General features: G+C 52.4%; 1 protein-coding gene across 8 annotated transcripts in view; it reads left to right on the top strand.

Moving 5' to 3' along the window:
• Nucleotides 1-2,879: 2,879 nt before the first annotated feature.
• The window catches only part of TNIP1 (TNFAIP3 interacting protein 1), a 44,009-nt gene continuing 25,607 nt past the window's right edge, over nt 2,880-21,281 (top strand). For 7 of the 8 annotated variants that reach the window (XM_028106645.2, XM_028106646.2, XM_028106649.2 and 4 more), the window contains exons 1-4: nt 2,880-3,043; nt 17,561-17,732; nt 18,910-19,044; nt 20,405-20,490. In XM_028106645.2, coding sequence (XP_027962446.1) covers nt 17,597-17,732; nt 18,910-19,044; nt 20,405-20,490 — 357 coding nt within the window. In that variant the 5' untranslated portion in view covers nt 2,880-3,043; nt 17,561-17,596. The remainder of the gene's footprint in view (nt 3,044-17,560; nt 17,733-18,909; nt 19,045-20,404; nt 20,491-21,281) is intronic. The other variant, XM_028106652.2, reaches the window with a different exon arrangement.

The raw sequence follows: 21,281 nt of genomic DNA on the forward strand, positions 1-21,281 counted from the left end.
AGTCATCTAACACCTCAAAGCCCCAGTTTCATCTGTGAAATGGGGATGGCAGGGGTAATGACCTCAGGGCGGCTGGGAGATACCCTGTTATGTCAAACTGCAGACCCACGGCAAATACTCTGTAAATGTTACCTCTTAATGTTTTTAATACGCCACTGCCACTCCTTTTTAGGCATTTGATTTAAAGCTAAGTCAGTTATGGGTGAGTTTCTTGGTATGTGTTTTAATTCCCTCAAATGTGGACTTCGGTCTTTCTTTGGAGCATCCTTCGTGGAGGGGGTGCAGAGGGAGGGAGTGGTGGAAAGGAGACTGGGAAGTTGCATGCTTTAAAACAAAAACAAAATAAAACAAAACACAGGCCTTTGATTCTCTTCCCAGGTGAGGCTTTGTGCAGGTGCTTGTTGTCACTCTGGAAGAGCAAGAAGTTTCCAGCTGCCTGAGTCACTCAGCTCTTGGCTCGGACATCTCCTTCCAGATCTGGGGGTGGCAGAGGGGTGCCAGGCTAGGGGCCCTATTTCCACCCTGCCAGGGGTTCTCGGGGACCACTGAGGATGTGGATGGTGACATGGAACTTGGGGAGGGTGTATTCCTGGGTTTAACAGTGAAGTTCTGTCATGTCTGCAATCTGTGTCTCTACATCACTATCGTTTCTCGAATGCCTACTCTGTGCCAAGCTTTCCTCGCATTAACTCATTTATCCTCATGATCACCTGAGGGGTAAGATACAATTTCCTCCATTTTTCAGAGAGGAACTGAGGCTTAGGGAGACCACCCAGGTAGCAAGTGGTTGAGTAGGGGTTAGAACCCAGTTAGTTAAATTCATAGCCTGTGTTCCTAATGAGTGTTGAGTTTCTGTAGGAAATATCATGACACTGGAAAGACAACATGGTGCTGTGGAAAGAGCACATGTAACTGGAAAACCAAGGTCCTGGCTTCCAACAGGCATCACTCAATGGCTGCGGCCCTGAACAAGTCTTTTACTATACTGAGGCCTCAGTTTTCCTATCTGTCAAATAGGGGATAGTGAACAATGGTCTCCATGGCTTCTAACATGGTGGGAAGTTCTGAATTTAAATTCTAAATTCAATTTAAGACTTAAAAGGAGGGAAGGGGTGGGTGTGGTCATGACTTTGAAGAGGATTTTCTCAAACATTGTGTTAAGAAAAATTATGCCAAAATAGGGAATCAGTCCAAAAAAAAAAAAAAAAAGACCACGTGACCTTTTTATGTCATACCAGAGTACTGTCCAGCAAGTCCACTTAGGGGTCATCAGGCACTTTAAGGGATGAAGCTATTTGCCTAACTCTCGAAGGTCAGACATTTTACAAAAACAGCTGAAATAGTTTGGAAGCAAAATGCAAATAGGTGGAGACTCTTCATTTTTTAAAGTAAATTTCAGTGTTCATGAGAAGACTTGGGTTGAGATTAGGAAGAAAGCATTCCAGAAGGAGGCAAATTGGGAACTGCAGACAAAGAGCAGGAAGAAAGCCGGTTTGGGGAAGCCTAATGGGTAGGGGTGATTCCTGTGAACCAGCCCCAGATTCTAATCCTTCTGTACCCTCCCCTGTTGGTGACACTCAAAGGTGCTTTGCTTGGCCTTTGCATCCCCCTCTCCCCACCCTCTTTAAAATCAGAGTCTAGTTAAAATGAACAAAATTTAATACTGTTTTGAAAATGTGATAACACTTTTGAAGTAATTCAGGCATCCCAGAATTTGAAGACACCTTTGAATTAATTGAAGTCACAAGGCCTGAGAGGAGAATCCTCCAATTAGGTTTCTACTTGGATAGGGGTGCGTGTGTGTGTCTGTTCACAGTCGCAATTGATTGACAGATCTCTCCTTCTGTAAAACGAGGGCCTGTATGAAATAGCTTGCCAAGTCCTTTCTGAGGACCAGGGCCTGTCAATGACTAAGTTTTCATCAGTTCCGGGGAAATGAGTCTTTTGCAATAGGTTTTTCATAAAGCTATATTTACCCCCATTTAAAGAGCCGTCCTTTATTCCCAGTTTAGGTCCTTTTCTGAAATTAAAACTCTCTTAAATAAAATGATGGGCTTAAAGAGAAACCAAAGAAAGTGTTCCCACCGTTAAAACAAGCTGCTCCTTAAGGGTCTGGGAAATCCCACAGCTGTTTGGACGATCTGTCCCACAAATACGCAGACAAGGTGGGAGGCGGACTCTAGATTTGCCCACTGGGGTTTGAATCTTGGTTCAGCCACTTATTGTCAACTAACCTCTCGGTGCCTGTTATGTTAATTTATTTACCGTAAACAAGGGTGGCCCTGGGGAAAAAATAAAGTAATGCATGTAAAATGCTTACAATGTCTGGGGCAGTAAGTATGCCAAAAAAAAAAAAAAAAGAAAGAAAAGAAAGAAAGAAAGAAAAGAACAGAAAGAAAAGTTCTTTAGGGGGTCCTTTCAGCTTGAATTTCTGGGAACTCTGCGAAGTTGTTCGGGATCGCCCTATACCCAACTCTGGGGCCCTGAGCTCTAGCTCTGGCTCAGCTCCAGATGCTTACGTGCCTTTTGGCAAGTCCCCTCCCCGCTCTGGTCCACGAGCCCCTAGCAGCAAGTAAGGGATGCGGTGTCCTGCGGCTCGTCTCCGCTCTGAAATTCCGGCCTCATCCCGGACTCTGGGGCTTCCGGCGCGGGCAGTGCCACGAGGGGCTGCCCAGGCCCCGGAGGTCACCGCCCGAGGGGCTGGCCCGAGAGAGGAGATAACCGCGTCCGCTCAGCCGCTCTCGGCCCCGGACCTCCCCGGGCGGCTGCTGTTTACCTCGCTCCGTCCCACCCCCGCGGCCGCGGGCCCGCCCCGAGGGCGTAGCGCGATTGGGCAAGAGGCCTGTCAATCGCCGGGGACTTTCCCAGGGGTAGGGCGGCCCTGCCCCTGACACTTCCTCGTCCCCGGCGCGGTCCCCCGCCCCGTACCGGGAGCCCGCGGAGCGCTGGAGGGCCAGACCCTGGCCGCGGCCGATAACCCGTCCTTGGACCCGGGGCTGGACGCAGAGAGGGGGACGGTGTGCTCCAGGGCCCCTAACCTCAGGTAAGCCGGCCGGGCGGAGCGGGGCTGGGGCGGAAGGGAGTCCGCGACCCGGCCGTTCACAGCCTCGGCAGTGACCGGGCTGCGGAGGAAGGCGCTGGTCGGGCCCGGCCGGGTGGCCTGGGCTCCTCGGCTCCTGGGCCCCGGCGCGCGAGGTCCAGGCGGCGGGGGTCCGGCCGCGGCGACTCCCTGCCCCGCACTGAGGGCGGTGGGCGCGCCTGCGCACTGCGTGGGCGAGCGCGTCTGGGAACGGCGTGCAGGCAGTGTGCAGGGCGTGCGGACCAGCGGGGTGGGGGGAGTGGGGCGGCGCAGGTCTGGGTTAGTGTGCGAGACCAGCCTGGAAGCAGTGTGCGCGTGTAATGAAGAAGAAAATAATAATTTATTGGGTGCTTTCCAAGTGCTGATCTAAACCCTTTTCGTGCATTAGACTCTTGTAATTGTCACATCTTTCTTTAAAATGAATATTGTTGTTATCATCCCCATTTTACAGTTTAGGAAACCGAGGCACCTGGAGATTGGGGTCGCACAGCTAGGGAGTGGCAAAGTGAGGATTCGAAGCCTGGCATTTGGCTCCAGAGTTCCTGCTGTCCAGTTTCTTTTGAACATACTTGGCACACTGTTGGAGGCAACATTTGTGTGCATGTGCAGTGCAGGATATCTGTAGTGAGTTTCTGGGAGTGATTTTAGGTGTGGAGTTTTTAGGTATGGGTGAGTTTTCCACTGTAGAACATTTGTGTATGTTTGTGTGTGTGTGTGTGTGTGTGTGATGGTGCATATGGAGGTGATTACATTGTATGTTCATTAATTGTATGTATGGAGGTGGGCGTGAATTTTGTGGGACCGCGTGAGAGATTGTGTTTTGGTTGGGGGTGGTTTGTAGATGATGCAGAAGAATCAGCAACGTCCATCCCCACCTTCTTGCAGAATGACAGTACAGAGAAATCTGTGGATTCCTAATGCATCATTTTAATTGCGCAATATCATGAAAATAGAATTTAATCAGCACGTATTTTCCAAACAGCAGGGTATGGTAGAGGGGAATTCAGCATCGGATGAGAGGTCAGGAAACATGAATCTCAATTTTTTTTCTTTATTCCTGATCATAGATATTGCATTAGGAGGCGGAATATTTATTAGTACAAAGGCATAGGAATCTTGTGATGTTGTATTAATATCCTTACAGCAGACAGAACCGAGGTAGTGAAAAACCAAAAGCGGTAATGATGACAGCGTACATTTATGAACACTTACCTCTGCCAGGCACAGTGTTTTATATTCAGTATCTCATTTAATCTTTTCAACAACCCTGGGAGATAGTCACTAATAGTAGCCTCAATTTTCAAATGGGGAAATTGAGGCCCACAAAGGTTAAGACTTGGCCAAGACCAGTAAGCCTTGAATAGTATCACTCTGTTCATTTTCCACTGACCAAGCTTTCTGTCCTCTCTGTGTCCTGGGAAAATAGTGTAATAAGGAACTGGCCCTTCATGGAAGCACTTGATCATGGCCCCCTGGGGGCTGCAGTTGTGAGTGTCATATTCTACATACTTCTGTGATCCTGTTTTCCCCCACCAATGGGTGTCCTGGGGGTACAGTGAGGTTCTCATGCTGAGGGCTGGTACCCGCCCCTATGCCCACACCAGGTCTTTGGGGGCCCCAGGAAGCTGTGGGGTCTGACTCATACCCTTACCCCTAATGCTGCCTGTGAGTTCGGGCCCGGATGTCCTGGGGTGGGTCAGGCCGACCTGGTTTGAACACCTCACAATTGTAGGAGGTCGTCTGTCTGTCTGTCTCTCTGAGTACTCCTGGGTACGGAGTATTTATTTAGCCAGGACAGCCTGCTTTTTTTTTTTTCCCTCCAGTGTGCCAAGCTTGTTCGTGACTTGAGGGCTTTGTATGTGCTGTTCCTTCTGCCTGGAACGCCTTTCCCCATTTCTTTACATGGCTGGTTCTTATCTGTCAAGTCTCAGCGCAAATGTCACCTCCTTAGAGGGGCCTTCCCTGACCTTTCTATGCAAAGTGGCCCCTTTTTTCACTTTCTGTCATATTACTATTGTGTTTTTGTACGCTCATCATGCTCTGAAATAATCTTGTTTATTTGCCAATGAGAAAGCATATGTATGGAACTTAGTGTCTAGAATATAATAATGTTTAGAGTTTCCTTGTTTGTTGCCTTTCTCTTTTCCTGGAGCAGAAGGGGGAGAGCAGGAACATGTGCATCTGTGATCCCGGATCAGAGTGTCTGGGGGTAAGGCTCTGCTGGGTTTGTTCAGTGGATGAGTAGAATAGAAGAAACAAGAATAATGGTGCATTTCACAGATGAGGGAACTGAGGCCAGGAGATGGGAGGGCACTTATCCCAGAAAGGTAGTGGCAGCATCAGGATGAGAACCAGAACTTGCTCCCCAGGGGGATTTTTTTTCTTTCTTTCTTATAGTCAGCAAATTTTCCCCGACTGGCCTCGTGCCCAGTGCTTCTAGAGGAGCATGATGCTCAGGTGCATAAGGAACGAGCCTGGCCCTCCAGGAACTTGTAGTGGAATGGGGAGAAATGTGCTCTGAGTGTGGTCTGGAAGGCATTGAGTGCCAGCAGGTGCCCAGCATAAGTCTCACTGGAGTGCAGGGCAATTCGGGGGCACCAGGGGGCCAGGGGGCTTCTCGGGGAAGGTAGCTTCGAGGCCAGGCTCTAGTAAGATGATGAGTGCCGAGTGGGGCCTGAGTGCCTTCTGGAACGTAGTAGACTGGGTAGAGGGTTTGGGGTAAGGCGCTGTTGGGTTGGGGGAGCTGGCCAGCCAGACCAGGAAAAACCCTAAGGTCTTGACTACCGGGCAGAGAAGTTGTGGTTTCTCCCTGTGGCAGCATCGGGAAGTGATTAGAGTGGTTGGTTGGCAAACGTAAGCGTGCATGTGAAGCACCTGGGCGGCTTGTTAAACACATATCGGACCGTGTCCCCAGAGGGGCTGATCCAGAGGGCGGTGGCCGTGCTGCTGCGTGGCTGTGGTGCACTTTGGGAACCCCTGGTGGAGAGCATGTGCTTCGGAGTTTGGCACACCTGAGTGGGTGTGGCCCCTGATCCCTGGTCTGTAAGGTCCTCTCATGTCAGTGCTGTCTTCTCTGGTGCTGCGAATGAATGGGACAGCACAGGGCTGATCAGTGCTAGCTGCTGATCTTGTGAGTGAGGATAATCGTGAGCATGCTGATGGGATTTCAGTAGGAGATGGTGGGGATGGTCCGATTTTTCATGCTTTGGGATAACTCGCCTTTAACCCCTCTGCCACCTGTGGACCATGCTGTGTCCTCTCTGGATGGGTTGTCCTTTGCTCTGGGTCCGATGTCTTTCCACCTCTGTTTGGAAACGTGGACACTTATATGCAGGAGGGGCACAGAGGACATCTGGCCCCAATTCCCTCAACAGCATCCAGCCCCCCCGCAGGTGATCATCCAGCCTCGGATTGACCCCCACCCCCAGAATCAGGGAGTGCTGTACCTTATAGGCAGCGTCTTCCCATGTCATGGCTGGCTAGCTTTCGGTGAGCCCCTCTGGCTGCAGCTTCTTCCAGTCTCACCTCCCTTTTCCCTCCTTGCCCACCTGACCACTTGGAGGGAGGAAGGGCACGGTGCTGTGCGGCAGGAGAGTGCACGGCTGGCACCCGAAGGCCTAGGTTTGCCTCCCCTCTGTGTCACTGCCATCCTGTGCAGCCTCGGGCAGGTCTTCTTCCTTCACTGGCTTTGGTGTCCCAGCTGCAGCATGAAGAGATTGCACTGGCTGACGTCTTAGAATGTTCTCTTTCAGCTCTAAAAACTCTGTGGCCCAGTGACCGGGCTGCCCTCTCTCTGGCTCCATCCATTCCTGAGCTCTTCCCGCGGGGCCAGGCCTCTCTGGGCCCACCCTCTCTCCCCACTTCTCCTTGCTGCTGCACCCCTGCCGGCCCACAGTGCCTGCTCCTCTTTTCCCTGTCCCTGTTTGAAGGGAAGGTGTCCGGGGCCCTCTGGAGAGTTGCCAAAAGGGAGGCTCAGGGAAGCAGGGGGGTAGCTACTTTTGTTCTACGGAGCAGAGCTCCCCAACCTCCAGAAACAGACTTTGGCAGTCACCTCGGCCAGCCTGTTCATTGCAGGAAGTTTTTGATGTTTTTCCCCCCATGACTGGCCCAGCAGGACAGTCACTCTTCCAAAAGGAACAGATGACTGGCCTGAGGAGCAGCTAGCTGGCTCTTTGTCCCCAGGCAGGGCTGAGCTCTTCTCTCCCCAGGGACCTCACCCTGAAGCTGTTCCCTGTGCCCTTGAACACCTACGGGGTGGACAAACCGGGTGGCCCAGCAGATGTATGTGTGTGGGGGGAGGGTGGGGGCGTGGTGGGAGTTGTGTCACCAAGGAGTCATACTCAGAGCCCAGAGCTGGTATTTTTAGGGCGGGTGTGGGGGGTGTCCCATGAGTCAGGGGCCTTTGGTTTGGTCTCCACCCACACTGGAGAGTGCTCGCTCCACTTTCCACTGTCTGGCAGGCCATCGTCCTGGCCTTCTCGTGGCCAGCTTCATCAGTGCTCTGGGGAACCCTGGTGCCTCCACATCCCCACTTCTGCCCCTGCCAGTGCTCTCCCCTCCCCCGGCCCAACCCTGGGGAAGAACAGGAGCCGAAGGAGAGCAACACTAACTTTTGGAAAATACAAAAGAATCTTTCAGACATAGAGGGTAACATGCACACACCGGGCACCCACCCATCTGGCTTCAGAAATAACACATTTTTGTACACCCGAAATTTCTCCTTGATCATCCCCTTTCCCTCCCATCTGGAAGTAGCAAGTGTTCTGAATTTAAAGTTTATTCTCTTATATTTCTCTATAGTTTTATTATAAGTATAGGCCTCCTTACACAATATGTAGTACAGTTTTGTATGTTTAAGAACGCTGTTTAAGTGCCATCATACTGTCCGTATTCTGCAGCTTCCTTGTTTTGCATAATATTATATTTGTGAGATTCAGGATGTTCATATCTCTAGCTGTAGTTCATTCACTTTCACGGCTGCATCATATTCTCTGGTATGAACTTGCCCCAATGTATCTATTTGTTTTCGTCTTCGTCAGGGAGTTTCTAGCCTTTGCTGCTAGAACAAGATATCTTTGGCTTTTATCTGAGTGGTCTTACCCCGTCCAGCTGTCCCCTTGCTGGCCATTATGGCTTCTGTTGGGGTGGCGCTTCTAGGTCTATAGAGAGCTCTGTGGTTCCTAATTGGTCCTCCCAGCATTTCCATAGGGAGGAACAAGGGAAGTGAGGCCAGCTCAGGGTCACGTGGCAAGGAGCAGAGCCAGGATTTGAACCCAATGAGCCCTCCTTCCACCATATGTAGAGAAGGGGAATTCTGAAAAGTTGTCCTTTTCCCCCACAGAGGGGGGAGTTACAGGGTTGGAGAAACCCTTCATTGGGTAAACCACCTTTGGGCATACTGGGGACGGGGAGACAGAAGGACAGCCAAGTCCTTCATCCCTTTTGTCTAAGGGTGGACCTAGTGCCCTTTGTCCCCCCAGCTGATAGTCGAGGCCGTCCTTCTGGGCTAAATGAGGTCGCAGCTGCTGGGAGGAAAACCGGCTTCTAGGCGTGCACTTTGTGTACCTGTGGATCCCAGAAGCTGAGAGGAGGCATGCATGGGATAGAAGGAAGGTGGGCTGGGGTTGCCGGGGCTGTCTTCCCAGGGAGCTTTTGGCGACAGGGAGTACAGGGTGGGACCAGTGAGTGATGTGATGATCACGTGTGGGTTCTGCTTCGTCCCTTGGGAATTGTGTGGCCTTGCGCCAAGCCCTGCACCTGTCTGGGCTCAGCTTCCTCTCCAGCAAAGCAGGTGTACCTGGTGTGAGGGCCCACAGGCAGTGGGCGGGGAGCTTTGTACTTGTTCCCAGTTGAGGGTGGTTATCCAAAGTCTGCTGCTTCTCTTCCCGTCTTTGTCACCTCAAGGCCAGCCCTCGCCTTCCTGAAGCCAGATCCAGGTACCAGGTTGAAACTCTCCTCTGTAGTTGCCAACTCTCCACCCACTGACTTTTCTGACTAGAAAACTTGTTTCTAGACTTTTCCTCCTTATTGATGATCAAATCCCTCCAGCCTTGTGTGTCCATATGAGGCAGGGACATAATGAGCGCTCACCCCATCCCCGTGGCCCTCCAGCCTCATTTGGTGCCAGAACAAGGGGCCTTCCCTATTATTCTGACCTTGTCAAGACACTTACATTTTTAAAACCTAATTTAAGATATCCCTTTTTAAAAAAGCTACAAAATAACATTCTCATTGGAGGAAACCCCCCCCAAACTCAAGCAATAAAAAAGTTATAAAGTAAAAAGTGAACGCTGTCTTCTCTCCTTCTTCTCCCCTGCCCCTGTTCCCGCTACATTTTTAAATTAATTTCTTTCAACAGAACAGGACTAGATTTCCCTTGTAAAGAGTTTAAATTTTGTAGGTAAAATAAATGTTTCTTTTGTTTCCAGTCCTTATCCCAGGTCCTCCTCTAGAGCTATCTACCCCTAGCAGTCTGGTGTGTATCTTTCCAAACCTTTTTCTATATACATTTAAGATTTTATACACGTATATGTATATATACACATATATGCACATACATACATATAGACATGTATGTAGTTGTATGTTTAAAGAAAAAAGTATCCTGGGGTGTGTGGCTGTCTCAGTTGGAAGAGCATACAATTCTTGGTCTCCAGGTCATAAGTTGGAGCTCCACACTGGATGTAGAGATTACTAAAAAAATTAATAAACTTAAAAAAATAGTATTCTATTATACTTTGCTTTTTATTCTTTTTTTTTTTTAAAGATTTTATTTATTTATTTGACCGAGAGAGATATAGCAAGAGAGGGAACACAAGCAGGAGGAGTGGGAGAGGGAGAAGCAGGCTTCCCGCGGAGCAGGGAGCCCAATGTGGGGCTCGATCCCAGGACCCTGGGACCATGACCTGAGCCGAAGGCAGACGCTTAACGACTGAGCCACCCAGGCGCCCCAACTTTGCTTTTTATTCTTAATGATGCTTTATGGACATCTCCTTGCAAAGCAGTGTGCCCCGTTCTTTTTGATGGCTGCATAGTATTCCAGTGAGTGTCCGCGCCGTGGTTATTAAACCAGTGCCTCCCTGGTGACATGTAGGACATTTTTGCTGTTACAAAGCTGTGGCAATGCAGATCTTTGTTCAGCCCGTGTGGGCAGTGACGAAGAGATTTCTAGAATCTTAGGTAGAGGATTACTGATTCAGGCAGTATCCCCTGGCCCTGTAGATAACTAAAACCTCAAAGCATACCTTTCTGTAAGAGAACTTTGTTCTCAGCTAATCAGGTGTGCAGGCAGGTGTTGACATCATTGAGAAAGGACATTCTTTGCTGTGGGTGGCCCAGCTATAACAAAAACAAGTGTACACGAGGCTACATCAAAAGAAACATAATACCTAAAAAGGTGGAGGTGAAAGTTCCTCTCTTTGGTCAGGTAAACCACACCTGGAGTGTTGTGTCCAGTTTCAGGACCCACTACAGATAGGGTAGAGGTAGAGGGTTGAGCGGGGTGGATAGGGAGGGGTCTGCAAGCCAGTCCTTCAAGGAACAGCACAGGGAACAGGGTCTGATTAGCTTTAAGAGAATGCTGCAGGTGCCACGTGTCTTCAGGGCTGAACTGATTCCAGACTCCTGATTGCAGAACCCCAGAGGGCAGAGTGAGGGCTGGCGGAAGGAGAGCTGGGAGTCGTCTGACTACAGCCAGTGTTGGCTTCCCCGGGGAGGGCCCTTAGGGAGGAAGTTGGGTCACCAAAGATGGTCCCTTGGCTCCCCTGGGGACTGGATAAGCACAGGACTGCATTTCCCCTGAGCTTCCTTGCAGCCTGAGCTTCTAAGCCCCGGTGACTGCAGGTGATCAGGGGCAGACTGGGACCTGACTGGACACAAAATTAGAGATACGTAGAGGCAGGGGCTGCGAACTTGGGAGTCTGTTCCGGATAGCCAGGTGGCAGGACAGGTTTCCTCCCACTGAGCTTCAGCCTGTTGTCTCTCAGGCTGTGCAGGGAGCGGGGGGCGGGGGGGGGGGCGCAGCAGGGCTGGGGCCTTGCACTTTGAGCCCAAATTATTTGTTCTGCCGCTCACCAGCTGTGTGTTCTTAGGCAAGTGACTTCACCTCTCTGAGTCCGCTTCCTTATCTGAAAAATAGAGATACCACTGTCTAGCTGGGAGGAGGTTTCCTTGCTGGAAAACCGGAATAATTTTCCTCTCTATGCAGTGAGAAAAAAATGAGGTCAAGTGCCTCATGATGCAGCCCAGCGCTGGGCCTCTGGTGGCCCTTAACTGCTGGCCGCTCTCCCCGCGGAGCAGAGGCTCCTTGTGCTTCTTTCCCAGTGGTCCCAGCTGGCTCCTGGCTCTGGTCCACACCCTTGTCCCCAGGCTGTGGTATGGAGCCTGGGTGTTGGAGGTCGAGTGGAGGCAGTGGGCCTCCCTCGGAGGGTGAGTCAGTGCAGGGGAGGGAAGGAAGGAGGACACAGAGAAGATGCATGCTGTGCAGGAGGGACACAGTCCTCGAGCAGGGCTGGAGCCAGGGTGCATGCTAGGGAGCGGGGGGGGTGGAGCACCCAGCGAAGAGCTGCAGACATCATCTGTGGGTTTCTGACTGCCCTTGGGGGAGGTGAAGGCACCCCGATAGTACTTGTAGGAGGACTCTTGGTTCAGGGAAATCCGCTTGGGCGTTAGGAGGGATTGGAGCTGAGCAGAGCAGCCTTCTCAAGGTCAGAAGGTTATAGAAGGGGGTGATAATAAATTGCAGGTTCCAGAATGTCAGAACTAGAAGGGGCCTTAAAGGTTGTCTAGTCAGTCCCTTATGTTATTGCTAGTGTTGCAAATACAAACCCCTTCTTTAGGGAAACTGAGGCCCAGTGAGGGGCAGATGTTTACTCTGGTGGTCCTTGCCTAGATCCCACAGCTTCTGGGCCCAGTTCCTTGCATTACATGCTATACCTGCAGCCTCTTTATTACTGAATTGTTGTAAAGACTGAGTAAGCCCTGGGCTCGTGGCGAGGATGCCAAGGTGGGCTCTTTGATGGATGACCCTGGGTCCATAGTTCCCCTGATGGGGAAATGGGGCTGGGGGAGACCAGAGATCATCATGAAGTAAGAATATGGAGAGATTTTTGCTTTAGTTTGCAAGGTGCTTTCATGACTTCCTGTCATCCCTGGGAGGTATTGCAGGACATTCCCACCTACAGTTGAGGAAAAGGAGGCTCAGATGCTTCCCTGTCTTTCATGAGTGTGATTTCTCAGTCCATCGGCTTTTGGGAGCCGCATCTTCACTGGCTGTGGTTGGACCAGTGTCCCTGCTTAACGGCTTTTTGCAGTTACTAGAAATTAAGTGGGTGTCACAACCTAGCTTACTGAGCCGGCAGAGGAACCTAAAAACTCCATTAAAAGGGAGAGTAGATGGGAGTGGGGGACACGGCCCTAAATCAGTGGGGCAGAGTTATGGGGCTGCCCCAACCTTTTACTGAGAACCCATTGCGTGCTAGGCATTTAACTAGGTGCTATACACACATCATTATTACTTTGGAAATTTTATTATTATAAAATGAATGTGTTTCTTGTTGAGTAAATCAAGTAATCAGGAAGTACAAAGTAGAAAGTGAGAACTCCCTTCCCACCGTATACATATTGTTGCATTTAATTTCATTAATCTAGGTAGGTTCTCTCCTTACCCCCCCTTTTTTTAATATAAGATTATTTATCTGACAGAGAGAAAGACAGTGAGAGAGGGAACACAAGCAGGAGGAGTGGGAGAGGGAGAAGCAGACTCCCCACTGAGCAGGGAGCCCGATGTGGGGCTCAATCCCAGGACCCTGGGATCATGACCTGAGCCGAAGGCAGACGCTTAATGACTGAGCCCCCCAGGCGCCCTCCTTATCCCTGTTTTGCAGCAGACGCAGTGGAGGCTCAGAAAAGGCATGCAGCCTCCAGCGGTGGACAGGGGCAGACAGGGCTGGGATGAGGGAGGGGCAGACACCTGTGAGGCCCCCAGGAGCAGGGCTCCTGCCCCCCAGGACCCCTTTCAGTGTTGTGCTGCGTGCCTCACCTGCTTCACCCCACACCCCGCGTCATGTCGGGACCCTTTCCTCCGGACTCCATGGCTGTACCATCCTGAGTATGTCAGATCCCCTCTCTTTCCTTGCCTTGCTGCTCGCTCCCGAGGCTTGGGTCTCTGTGGATCCTTAGGCCAGCTTGACATCATCACCTGGTTTCTCTAGTCCAGGTTCCTCCCTTTGCACGTGAGGGAACTGACGTGCAGAGTGGACAGGCTTGCCCGTGGCCATGAAAGGCAGAGAGTAGATCTAGCACCTTCTGACTCTCTGTCCTAGAGACCGCTTCCCTTCAGCCCTCTGTTAGCCCCTCCCACTGGCATCCCGGGCAGCCCCTGCCTCTGCCTGGGAAGGTGGCCGTTGGTGACCTCCTGGGACCTCCTGGGACCTCCTGGCTCCGGTACCAGATATCTGCTTGGACTTTTCCCTCTGGGGCAGGGGGAACTTCATTTCCCCCCAGCGTGCAGCCAGTGCCTGACGGCCTTAGTTTGAGCTTATTAACATTCCCACGTGGGCCTCAGGTTCCTCATCTGTCAAACAGACACCAGCCTTGCCTTCTTCCCAAGACTGTTATGACAATCAGGTGGGAAAACAAAGCTTGGGAAAATACTAGGTATTTTGCAGATGTTACAGGCTATGCAAACTCATCTCCTCTGGAGGGCCTGGGAGCCCCCCTCCCGGCACCAGCATGTGGCTGATCACAAGACAGTCTGTGCTGGGCCAAAGCTCTTCAGTGCGGGATCTGAAACGGAGTGCGAGGGCAGTGGGCGGACCAGAGAGAGCGAGGACCTTCTAGTCCAGCTCCATCCTGACTTGTTGGGTGACCTTGGTCTTCATGTTCTGGGCCGACTCGTTGCCCTCACACCGTGAGGGAGAGTCAGGTGAGCTGATGCCCAGGATGCCTGGACACTGACCTCCGGTACTGCCCCGTGCAGGGGCTGGGGTCCGCACCTCCTCCCCCACCCCGCACACACACTGTGCCGTCTGTGACGAGCAGAGGCCAGCCGTCCGCCCAGGAGGCAGGAGAGCGACGCAGCCCCTCCCTCAGAGGGCCTCTGGATGCCTGCTAATGGTCATCCTGTTGCTCTTGGAGGTTCCCTTCCAGCTCTGTCATCCTGGGAATGATTCCCCTTTTCAGGAAACGTTCTAGAAACTACACTGACAGGAGGAGAGTGCCTGTCTGCCCGGAAGTCATCCTGGAACTGCCGCTGACCATCTGGGCATGAGGTCAGCAGGAGGTGGAAATTCCCCGTTCCTCTATTTGTGTTTCTTCCCTCCGGAAGCCCAGGCCCTTCCCCCGGGGTGGCTCCCCCTGAGCTCCAGAGAGGGTTTTCTCACATCGGGCTGCTTTGTGTGAGTTCTGTTGGCCTACTGGCTGCCATCCTGTTCCCGTGCCCTGCCCCCCAGCTCCGCCTGCAAGGCCTGAATCTGGGGGAGTGGCCCTGCTTGCTCCTTCCTTGGCTTCCCTGAGCCCCCTTCCATTTCAGCTCCCCAATGCTGAAGGAGAACCTGAGCATCACACAGTTTGGAGGACACAGAGATGGGGTTTCGATTCCTGTAGCCCACATCCTGCTCTGTCGCTTGGCCAAATGTCTGGGCATCTCTGAGGGAGCACGGTTGTGCTAGCCCTGGTTCCAGAAGTATATGGTTGTCCAGGGTACCACTGGTTGGTGGGTCACAGCCGGGCTCTCAGGATGCTTTCACATGGCCTTTTGTGACAGAGCCAGGTCACAGGCTCCTTTGGTCCTTCAGTCTCTCTGATTAGAGGCTTACTGAAGCTCTATTCTGGGCCACTTGGAACATACACTGGCGGACAAGGTGGACCCGGCCCTGCTCTTGGGGAGCTCCTGGTCTACTCGGCAAGCCAGATGTGGAGTGAAAACCATACCCACCTCATCACGTAATGTCAGCTGTGAGTTCTGTTCAGGGCGAGTGTAGAGAGGTGAGCAGGATCAGGACACGGGGGACCACTTATCACCGAAAGTGGCTACAAGCCTCTTCCAGCCCTCTGTCTCCCCGTTTGGGAACTCCGTTCGGTTCTCAGTCACGGCTCACCTTCCAAGCGCCAGACCTGTGCTGGTGACAGATGAGCAGAGCACGCTCCCCCCTCCAGGACCTTCTCCGTCAGATGCGCAGGTGCTTACACCAGTCACTTGCACTGCATCCTGGGCAGTAAGGGTTTTGCTGGAGAGGCACCTGAGGAGGAGTGGGGAGCACAGAGGAAGGACTCCCCGCCCCCCATGTCTACCAACATTCTGAGCACCTTGCTCTATGCCGGTCAATGTGCTAAGTGCCTTACCCCCACTGTCTCATACTTCAGTGAACACTTGGGTGCTTCACCTGCTCTGCTGTGTAACTTTGACCTTCTCAAGTTGAAAACAAGCCCCCCCTACACTAAGTGATGACTTTTGTGTTGGGCGTGTGGGCAGCTGTCCTTTGCTTCTGTGGGGCCCAGCCGGGCGTGGGTGCCTCTCGAAGTGTATATTCATCTTCTGCTTCTCAGTCTTTGGGGGAGGGGTCCCACTCATTAGAACTCTGTTTTTCTTTCTGGCCCACATCATTCCGTGCTAATATGGACCCTCGGGGCAAAATCCTTGTTACTTCTTGCGCAGCAAGTTAAGGGAAACAGCCCAGAGGGTACCTGATGGCTGGGCAGCTATTACCCCCCAGGCTGGAACTCGCTGGGGCCTGAGTCTTGTTGGGGATGTGGAGCCAGTGTAGCTGTGGGGGGGAGGGGGTGGTGGTGGTGGTTAATTTAACTCGCTTTCTGAGGCAGAACCGGATTTGCATCTTGACTCTCGAGTGCTGGCCACGTAATCCAGGCTGCATTACGTCACCTCACAGAGCCTCCCTCACACATTGAGGATAAGGCCTGTATCTTAGGGTTGTTAAATGGCTTAACAGAGATAATGCCCCTGAAACAGTGAGTGCGGCGCCTGGCAAGGGGGCCTGTCATGATTAGTCCCAGTTAATGAATGGGGCTGACATTATTAGTCCTTACTCTTTTCTTTCAGTGAGCCCTTCCTTTCACAAAGGAGCTCAGAGGGTCTTTGAGGATTCCTAACTGAAACAGTTTTTGCCCTGGGGGTGGTGACCTTGGGAGGGAGGTTTTGGGGCCCCAAGTCCTGAGGCCCCCAGTGGAGCCCTTTGGAGCTCTTTCCTCATTGGCCAGCTCTTTGCAGGGCTGGAAGCTGGATCAGTTTTTCAGCCTCGGGACCTTTGCACTTAACTCTTCTCTGCCTAGAATATTCTTCCTTCAGATGACTAGTTCCCTCAACCCCTCCTGGTCTTTGCTAAAATGCCCCCTTCTCTGCGAGGCCTTTCCTGACAGCTCCACTTAAAATTAAAGTTCCTGCGTCATACTTCCCTACGTAACTTTTATCCATAGATATTTTAATCATCCCTAATACTCTGTTTATCTTCCTCTCTAATCTGTCTGTCTTGGCCACTAGAACGTGAACTCCATGAGGGCTTTTTGTCTGTATTATTAGCTGATCATTTCCCAGCACCCGGACTGGTACCTAGTGCAGAGTAGATGCTCAATAAATAACTGCTGAATGAATGAATGGAAGAAGGACGTGTCTCTACTAAGTTACAGAACTGGGATTCTGAAATCACTTTGCACGGTGGTGTCAAATGAAAGAAAGCAGACGAAATCGAACGGATTGGTGCAAAACCCTGGCTGCATGAGTAGATAGTGGCTGGATGGAAAATTCATCTGTTCATTAGAACTGGAAGGGACAGACCGTACGCGAAACGGGACTGAAGGACGAGGGTGACAGTGTCAATTAGTATATTAAATATTAGTCAGGGTTTTTTCTTCTTCTTTCTTTTAGAGAAGAGAACATACCTATAAATGAAACTTGGGATTGGATTGACTTGCTTATCCCTTAGGGCCCAGGCGTGTTACTCTAAAGATCACTGATTCAGTGTAAGACTTTCATTTCCCCTCAGAGCGGGGAAGGGACTGCCCGTGATCCCGCAGTGAATTAATGGCGAGACCGTTGATTAATTCACTGTGTTCACTGGGCACTCACTTCCTAGCTTTACCGAGCTGGGCACTGAGGCTGCGGCGATGCAGGGTCCCTGTCCTTCTGGACCCCCACCGATAGGACGTGAACTCAGGTTGTTTGACTCCCAAGTCCGTTGCTCTTTCTTGCACCCCACTGGCACCTCAAGCAGGTTGCTGTTCCAGATGCACCAGCAGTGCAGTGAGGCTGCTGAAAGGAAATGCTGCCTCTCTGGGGTTGTCTCTTAATAGAGACACAGTGTCCAGCTCAAAGGAGGTGACCATGCCGCTCCGCCGTCCTGTGGCCAGACCAGCCTCAAGGGCTGTGCTCTCTCCTGGGTGATGGGGACCGCCTTCCGGGGGTACGGATGGACTAGGTTGCATCAATGGCCTGGCCAGCCCCCTCATCTACTGCTGTTGTCCTTACAGCCAGGTGGGCGCCACGGCAGGGGTTGAGCCACCCTCATGGAAGGGAGAGGACCATACCGGATCTACGACCCTGGGGGCAGCGTACCTCTGGGAGAGGCTTCTGCAGCTTTTGAGCGCCTAGTGGAGGAGAATTCCCGACTGAAGGAAAAAATGCAAGGGATAAAGATGTTAGGTAAAACAGAGCCTGCGCTCTCCCTGCAAGCCTCCTCCCTGCAGCCTGCCATGCTAGCTGGCATATGCCTCCACCCGAGTCATCCCTCTGCCCCTCCTGGCCCGGCGTTGGCTCCTGCCTCGCAGCTCTGTCTTTGTGCACTTCTGTAGCATGTTGGCAGCATCCCCAGCCCCGATTCTCAGCACCCGAGCACCAGGATGGCAGGACTCAGGATACCTGAGGGACCTAGAAGGAGGCGTGGGGTGGGGGAGGGAGGAGGGGCTGGAACGGCCATTTTGTGCATGTGGAAACAGAATGGTCTTGTCTTCTGGAAGCACCAGCAATGGGAGAGCTGGCCTGACAAAGGCAACAAGGGCACAGTCCCCAAGTGTTGGAGCAGGGAGCTGAGCTTGGCTTGAAGCAAAGCGGAGATAGGTCCCTTGGTTTCTCTTTTCCCGGCTTTTGCTCGAGCTGTCCCCATTGCCTGGAGCAGGTCCACTTACCTCCCCATGACTGAACCAACCCGGATGCCATCTCGTCCTCCGTGTGAAGGATTCACTGATACCCTGTCCAGAGGGGTCTCTTTGCTCTCCACACCCCTAAAACTCTTCCTTTGCTTTGCTGCTACCTTCTCTGGCCTTAGGCTTTGGGGGTGAGCATAGGTCCCTGATTTTCCAACTGCTTACTCCTTGCTTGGCAGATCTCTGCTTGGAATGGCAGATTAGGGAAGGAGGAATGGAGTTTCCCATTCTCCACTTGTAGAAGGAAAACAGGCCCAGAGGGGTGGTGGTATTGCCAAAAGTCTCCACCTCAGGCAGCCCCTGACTGGGGGGGGTGTAGGCTGTGGGTAGCCCCCAGGGGCCGTGATGGCTGGTCTTGGAGAGCCCCTGGCTTTCTGTAGAGTCCCTGGCCAGGTATGGCAGGAGCGGGGCAGGAGGACAGTGCCTGGAGGCCAGGAGTTTGTCCTCGGTTCCCCTCCACTCCGTTTTCCCTGATTGCAGGGCCCCTTCTTTCCCTGGCCCATCTCTGCTTGGGGGCTGGAATGATGTGTGTCGCACTCAGCCCACAGGGCAATGGTGGGGGCACAGCCAGGGCCCGCAGCATCAGGGAGCCACACAGGAGCAGGCTTAGGGGTGTGGGGCCGGGAGAACGGGTGCACTGAGCTGAGTAACTCCTTTGCTCCACGTCGTTTCCCCAGGGGAGCTTTTGGAAGAGTCCCAGATGGAGGCATCCAGATTGCGGCAGAAGGCAGAGGAGCTGGTCAAGGACAGCGAGCTGCTCCCGCCACCATCTCCCTCTTTGGCCTCCTTCGACCACCTGGCTGAGCTCATAGGTACGAGGGGGGCCCAGGTGGACCCCTGCCTTTCCCCAGACTCCTAACTCTCTAGACCCTGAACAGTGGTCTCCCTCCTCATTTGGAAACCCACATCTCCTCCATTGATCCTGAGGCCACAGAGCCTCCTCCTAGTCATGTTTTGTCTACAGCATCCCTCAGAAGGTCAGACGTGGAAGGGACCTCAGAATAATTCTGTCCAAAAATGGCTGGTGACTCAGCACTCCTGAGGCCGTGGCAGACATTAGTGATGGATCACAATCCCCTGCACCTAGGATGTGGCCTCAGGATCTGTAGCAGCATATTTATTCAGCAGATCTTTAATGAGCAGCTACTATGTGCCAGGCATAGAGTTCCAGGCAGCTGCTTTGGGTCACTCAGAGTTGGCGCATGGGTTGAAAGCTCTCTGGGCTGGCCCCCCTTTTTGCATTTTACCACAGGGGAAGCTGAGGCCCGTGGAAGAATCTGGATTTCCTCTTAGCCTGCTGCAGTGTATTTCGGGTGTAAGGTATACATACTACCTATTAAAGGAAAGCATTGACTATGAGGAAGGCTTGCAGTCCTGAGTGGGGTCACCGTGCATTCCTCAGTGTGTCTCCGAGTACAGGGCAAGGTCGGGGTCAAGGAAAGAAAAGATCCCCACACATGAGGCTCAGGTGCCTTCTGCTGCCGCCCTCCTCCAGTCTTTGCCCAGGCCGGTGTGGCGGCCTTCCACTGGCTGGTGGTTACATTTGCTGAATGGACAAGTGGAGGAAAGTGATGAGCCTAGAGTCCACTGTGCTGCAGTCAGTGCGTGCTTCCAACCTCCACTGGTCTGCTCAGTGGTGATTGCAGAGTCCCAGCTTGGCGCCGGGCCCACCCCCCCGAGGGAGAGCTGCAGCGCCCCTCCAGCGGCTCCAGGAGGTCAGAGGGAGGGCTGAGTCTGAGTCCTGGTTTTGCCGTGGCTGGCTGTGTGACTGTGGGCCGGTTGGTGACCTTTCCCTGCCTCCCATTTTCTTACTTGAAAATGGAGATACAGAGCTGACCCAGGAATTGGCTGAGATGATAAATATAAAAATACTTTGTTAATCGTAAAGTGTCCCCTTTGTCATCACCGAGGCAGGTCCAGGGTAGCAAGGAGCAGTGGCCACCTTGGGATTTTCCCAGCAACTCCAAAAAAGATGGTCTCTCTGCCCAGGCTCTGTCTCATCATTCCAGTCATTTTCCTAGGCTACCTGGCCCTGGTGGGACCACCTCCCATTTTCCAAGACTCATGTAGGGAACGCTGAGAACCCTTCTGGCCCAGGCTGTCCTCAAGGGCATGGTATGTGGGCTCTCCCCCCTTTTCCTGCCGCTTATCCATGTGTTCTCAATTTTCCAGGAAAGGATGCAGGTGGCCCAGCACCGCCTGCTGACCCTGCACACCCCAGCAACAAACCAGAGCCGGTCCAAAAACCTCCATCCAGCGTAAGTTACGTTTGGCGTCATGGCTAAAAGTTGCCTGGACCTCAAGGGCCCATTCGCAGATACGAGAACTTGGAGAGAGAGGGTTGAGGTCAAAAAACTTGTGTTTTGACTTGCTAGGTGATACTGGACAAGTTGATCTCTGTCTCCCTGGGGCCTCAGTTTCCCTGTTTTCAAATGAAGGTCATAGTTAACACTTACCAGGAAGACCCCGGGATGCACAAGGCATTCTTCCCATCTGCTGAGTTGCATAATGCCAAGCCTGTGTTGACCATGCACAGTGCTGGGAAAAAGGATAGATGTGACCTGGAACTCTCATTCTCCAAGGGGGCTCAGAAAGTGTCTTCTCCACATATGCCTTGAGAATTTCTTCTTGGTATCCTAGGACTGGAAGGGACCCTAGTGGCCATATTGTGTAGGGTCTTCATCCTACAGACGAGGTCCAGAGAGGGAAGAGCATTTTGTCGTGAGGTCGCACAGACCACTGGGAAGTGGAGGTGAAAGGAAGACTTTCTCGGGCAGGGCTGAGATCCAGAGCTGGGCTCTTGGCCGGGAGGCTCAGCCGAAGCTGAGTGCAGTGATCCTTCTATGCATCTGCCCATTCCTGGGACAAGGGAAGGCTGGGATAGTCCTTGGAGATCAGGTTTAATAGCAATCCCAGAGCCAGTTCCTGGTTGAGGGGAATCATTGGCCTATCCGCTGGTTGCACAACCAGTGCATTCCACTTGGTATGGCTGAGAGGTGTGAGTCGTCTGAAGCCCTTGAGCACCCTGCTTTTGGGTGAATCCTGAAGG

Source organism: Eumetopias jubatus, unplaced genomic scaffold (assembly GCF_037043125.1).
Source record: "Eumetopias jubatus isolate StellerSeaLion01/CBP00866 unplaced genomic scaffold, mEumJub1_p1.0 scaffold_5, whole genome shotgun sequence".
Classification (NCBI taxonomy): Eukaryota; Metazoa; Chordata; class Mammalia; order Carnivora; family Otariidae; genus Eumetopias; species Eumetopias jubatus.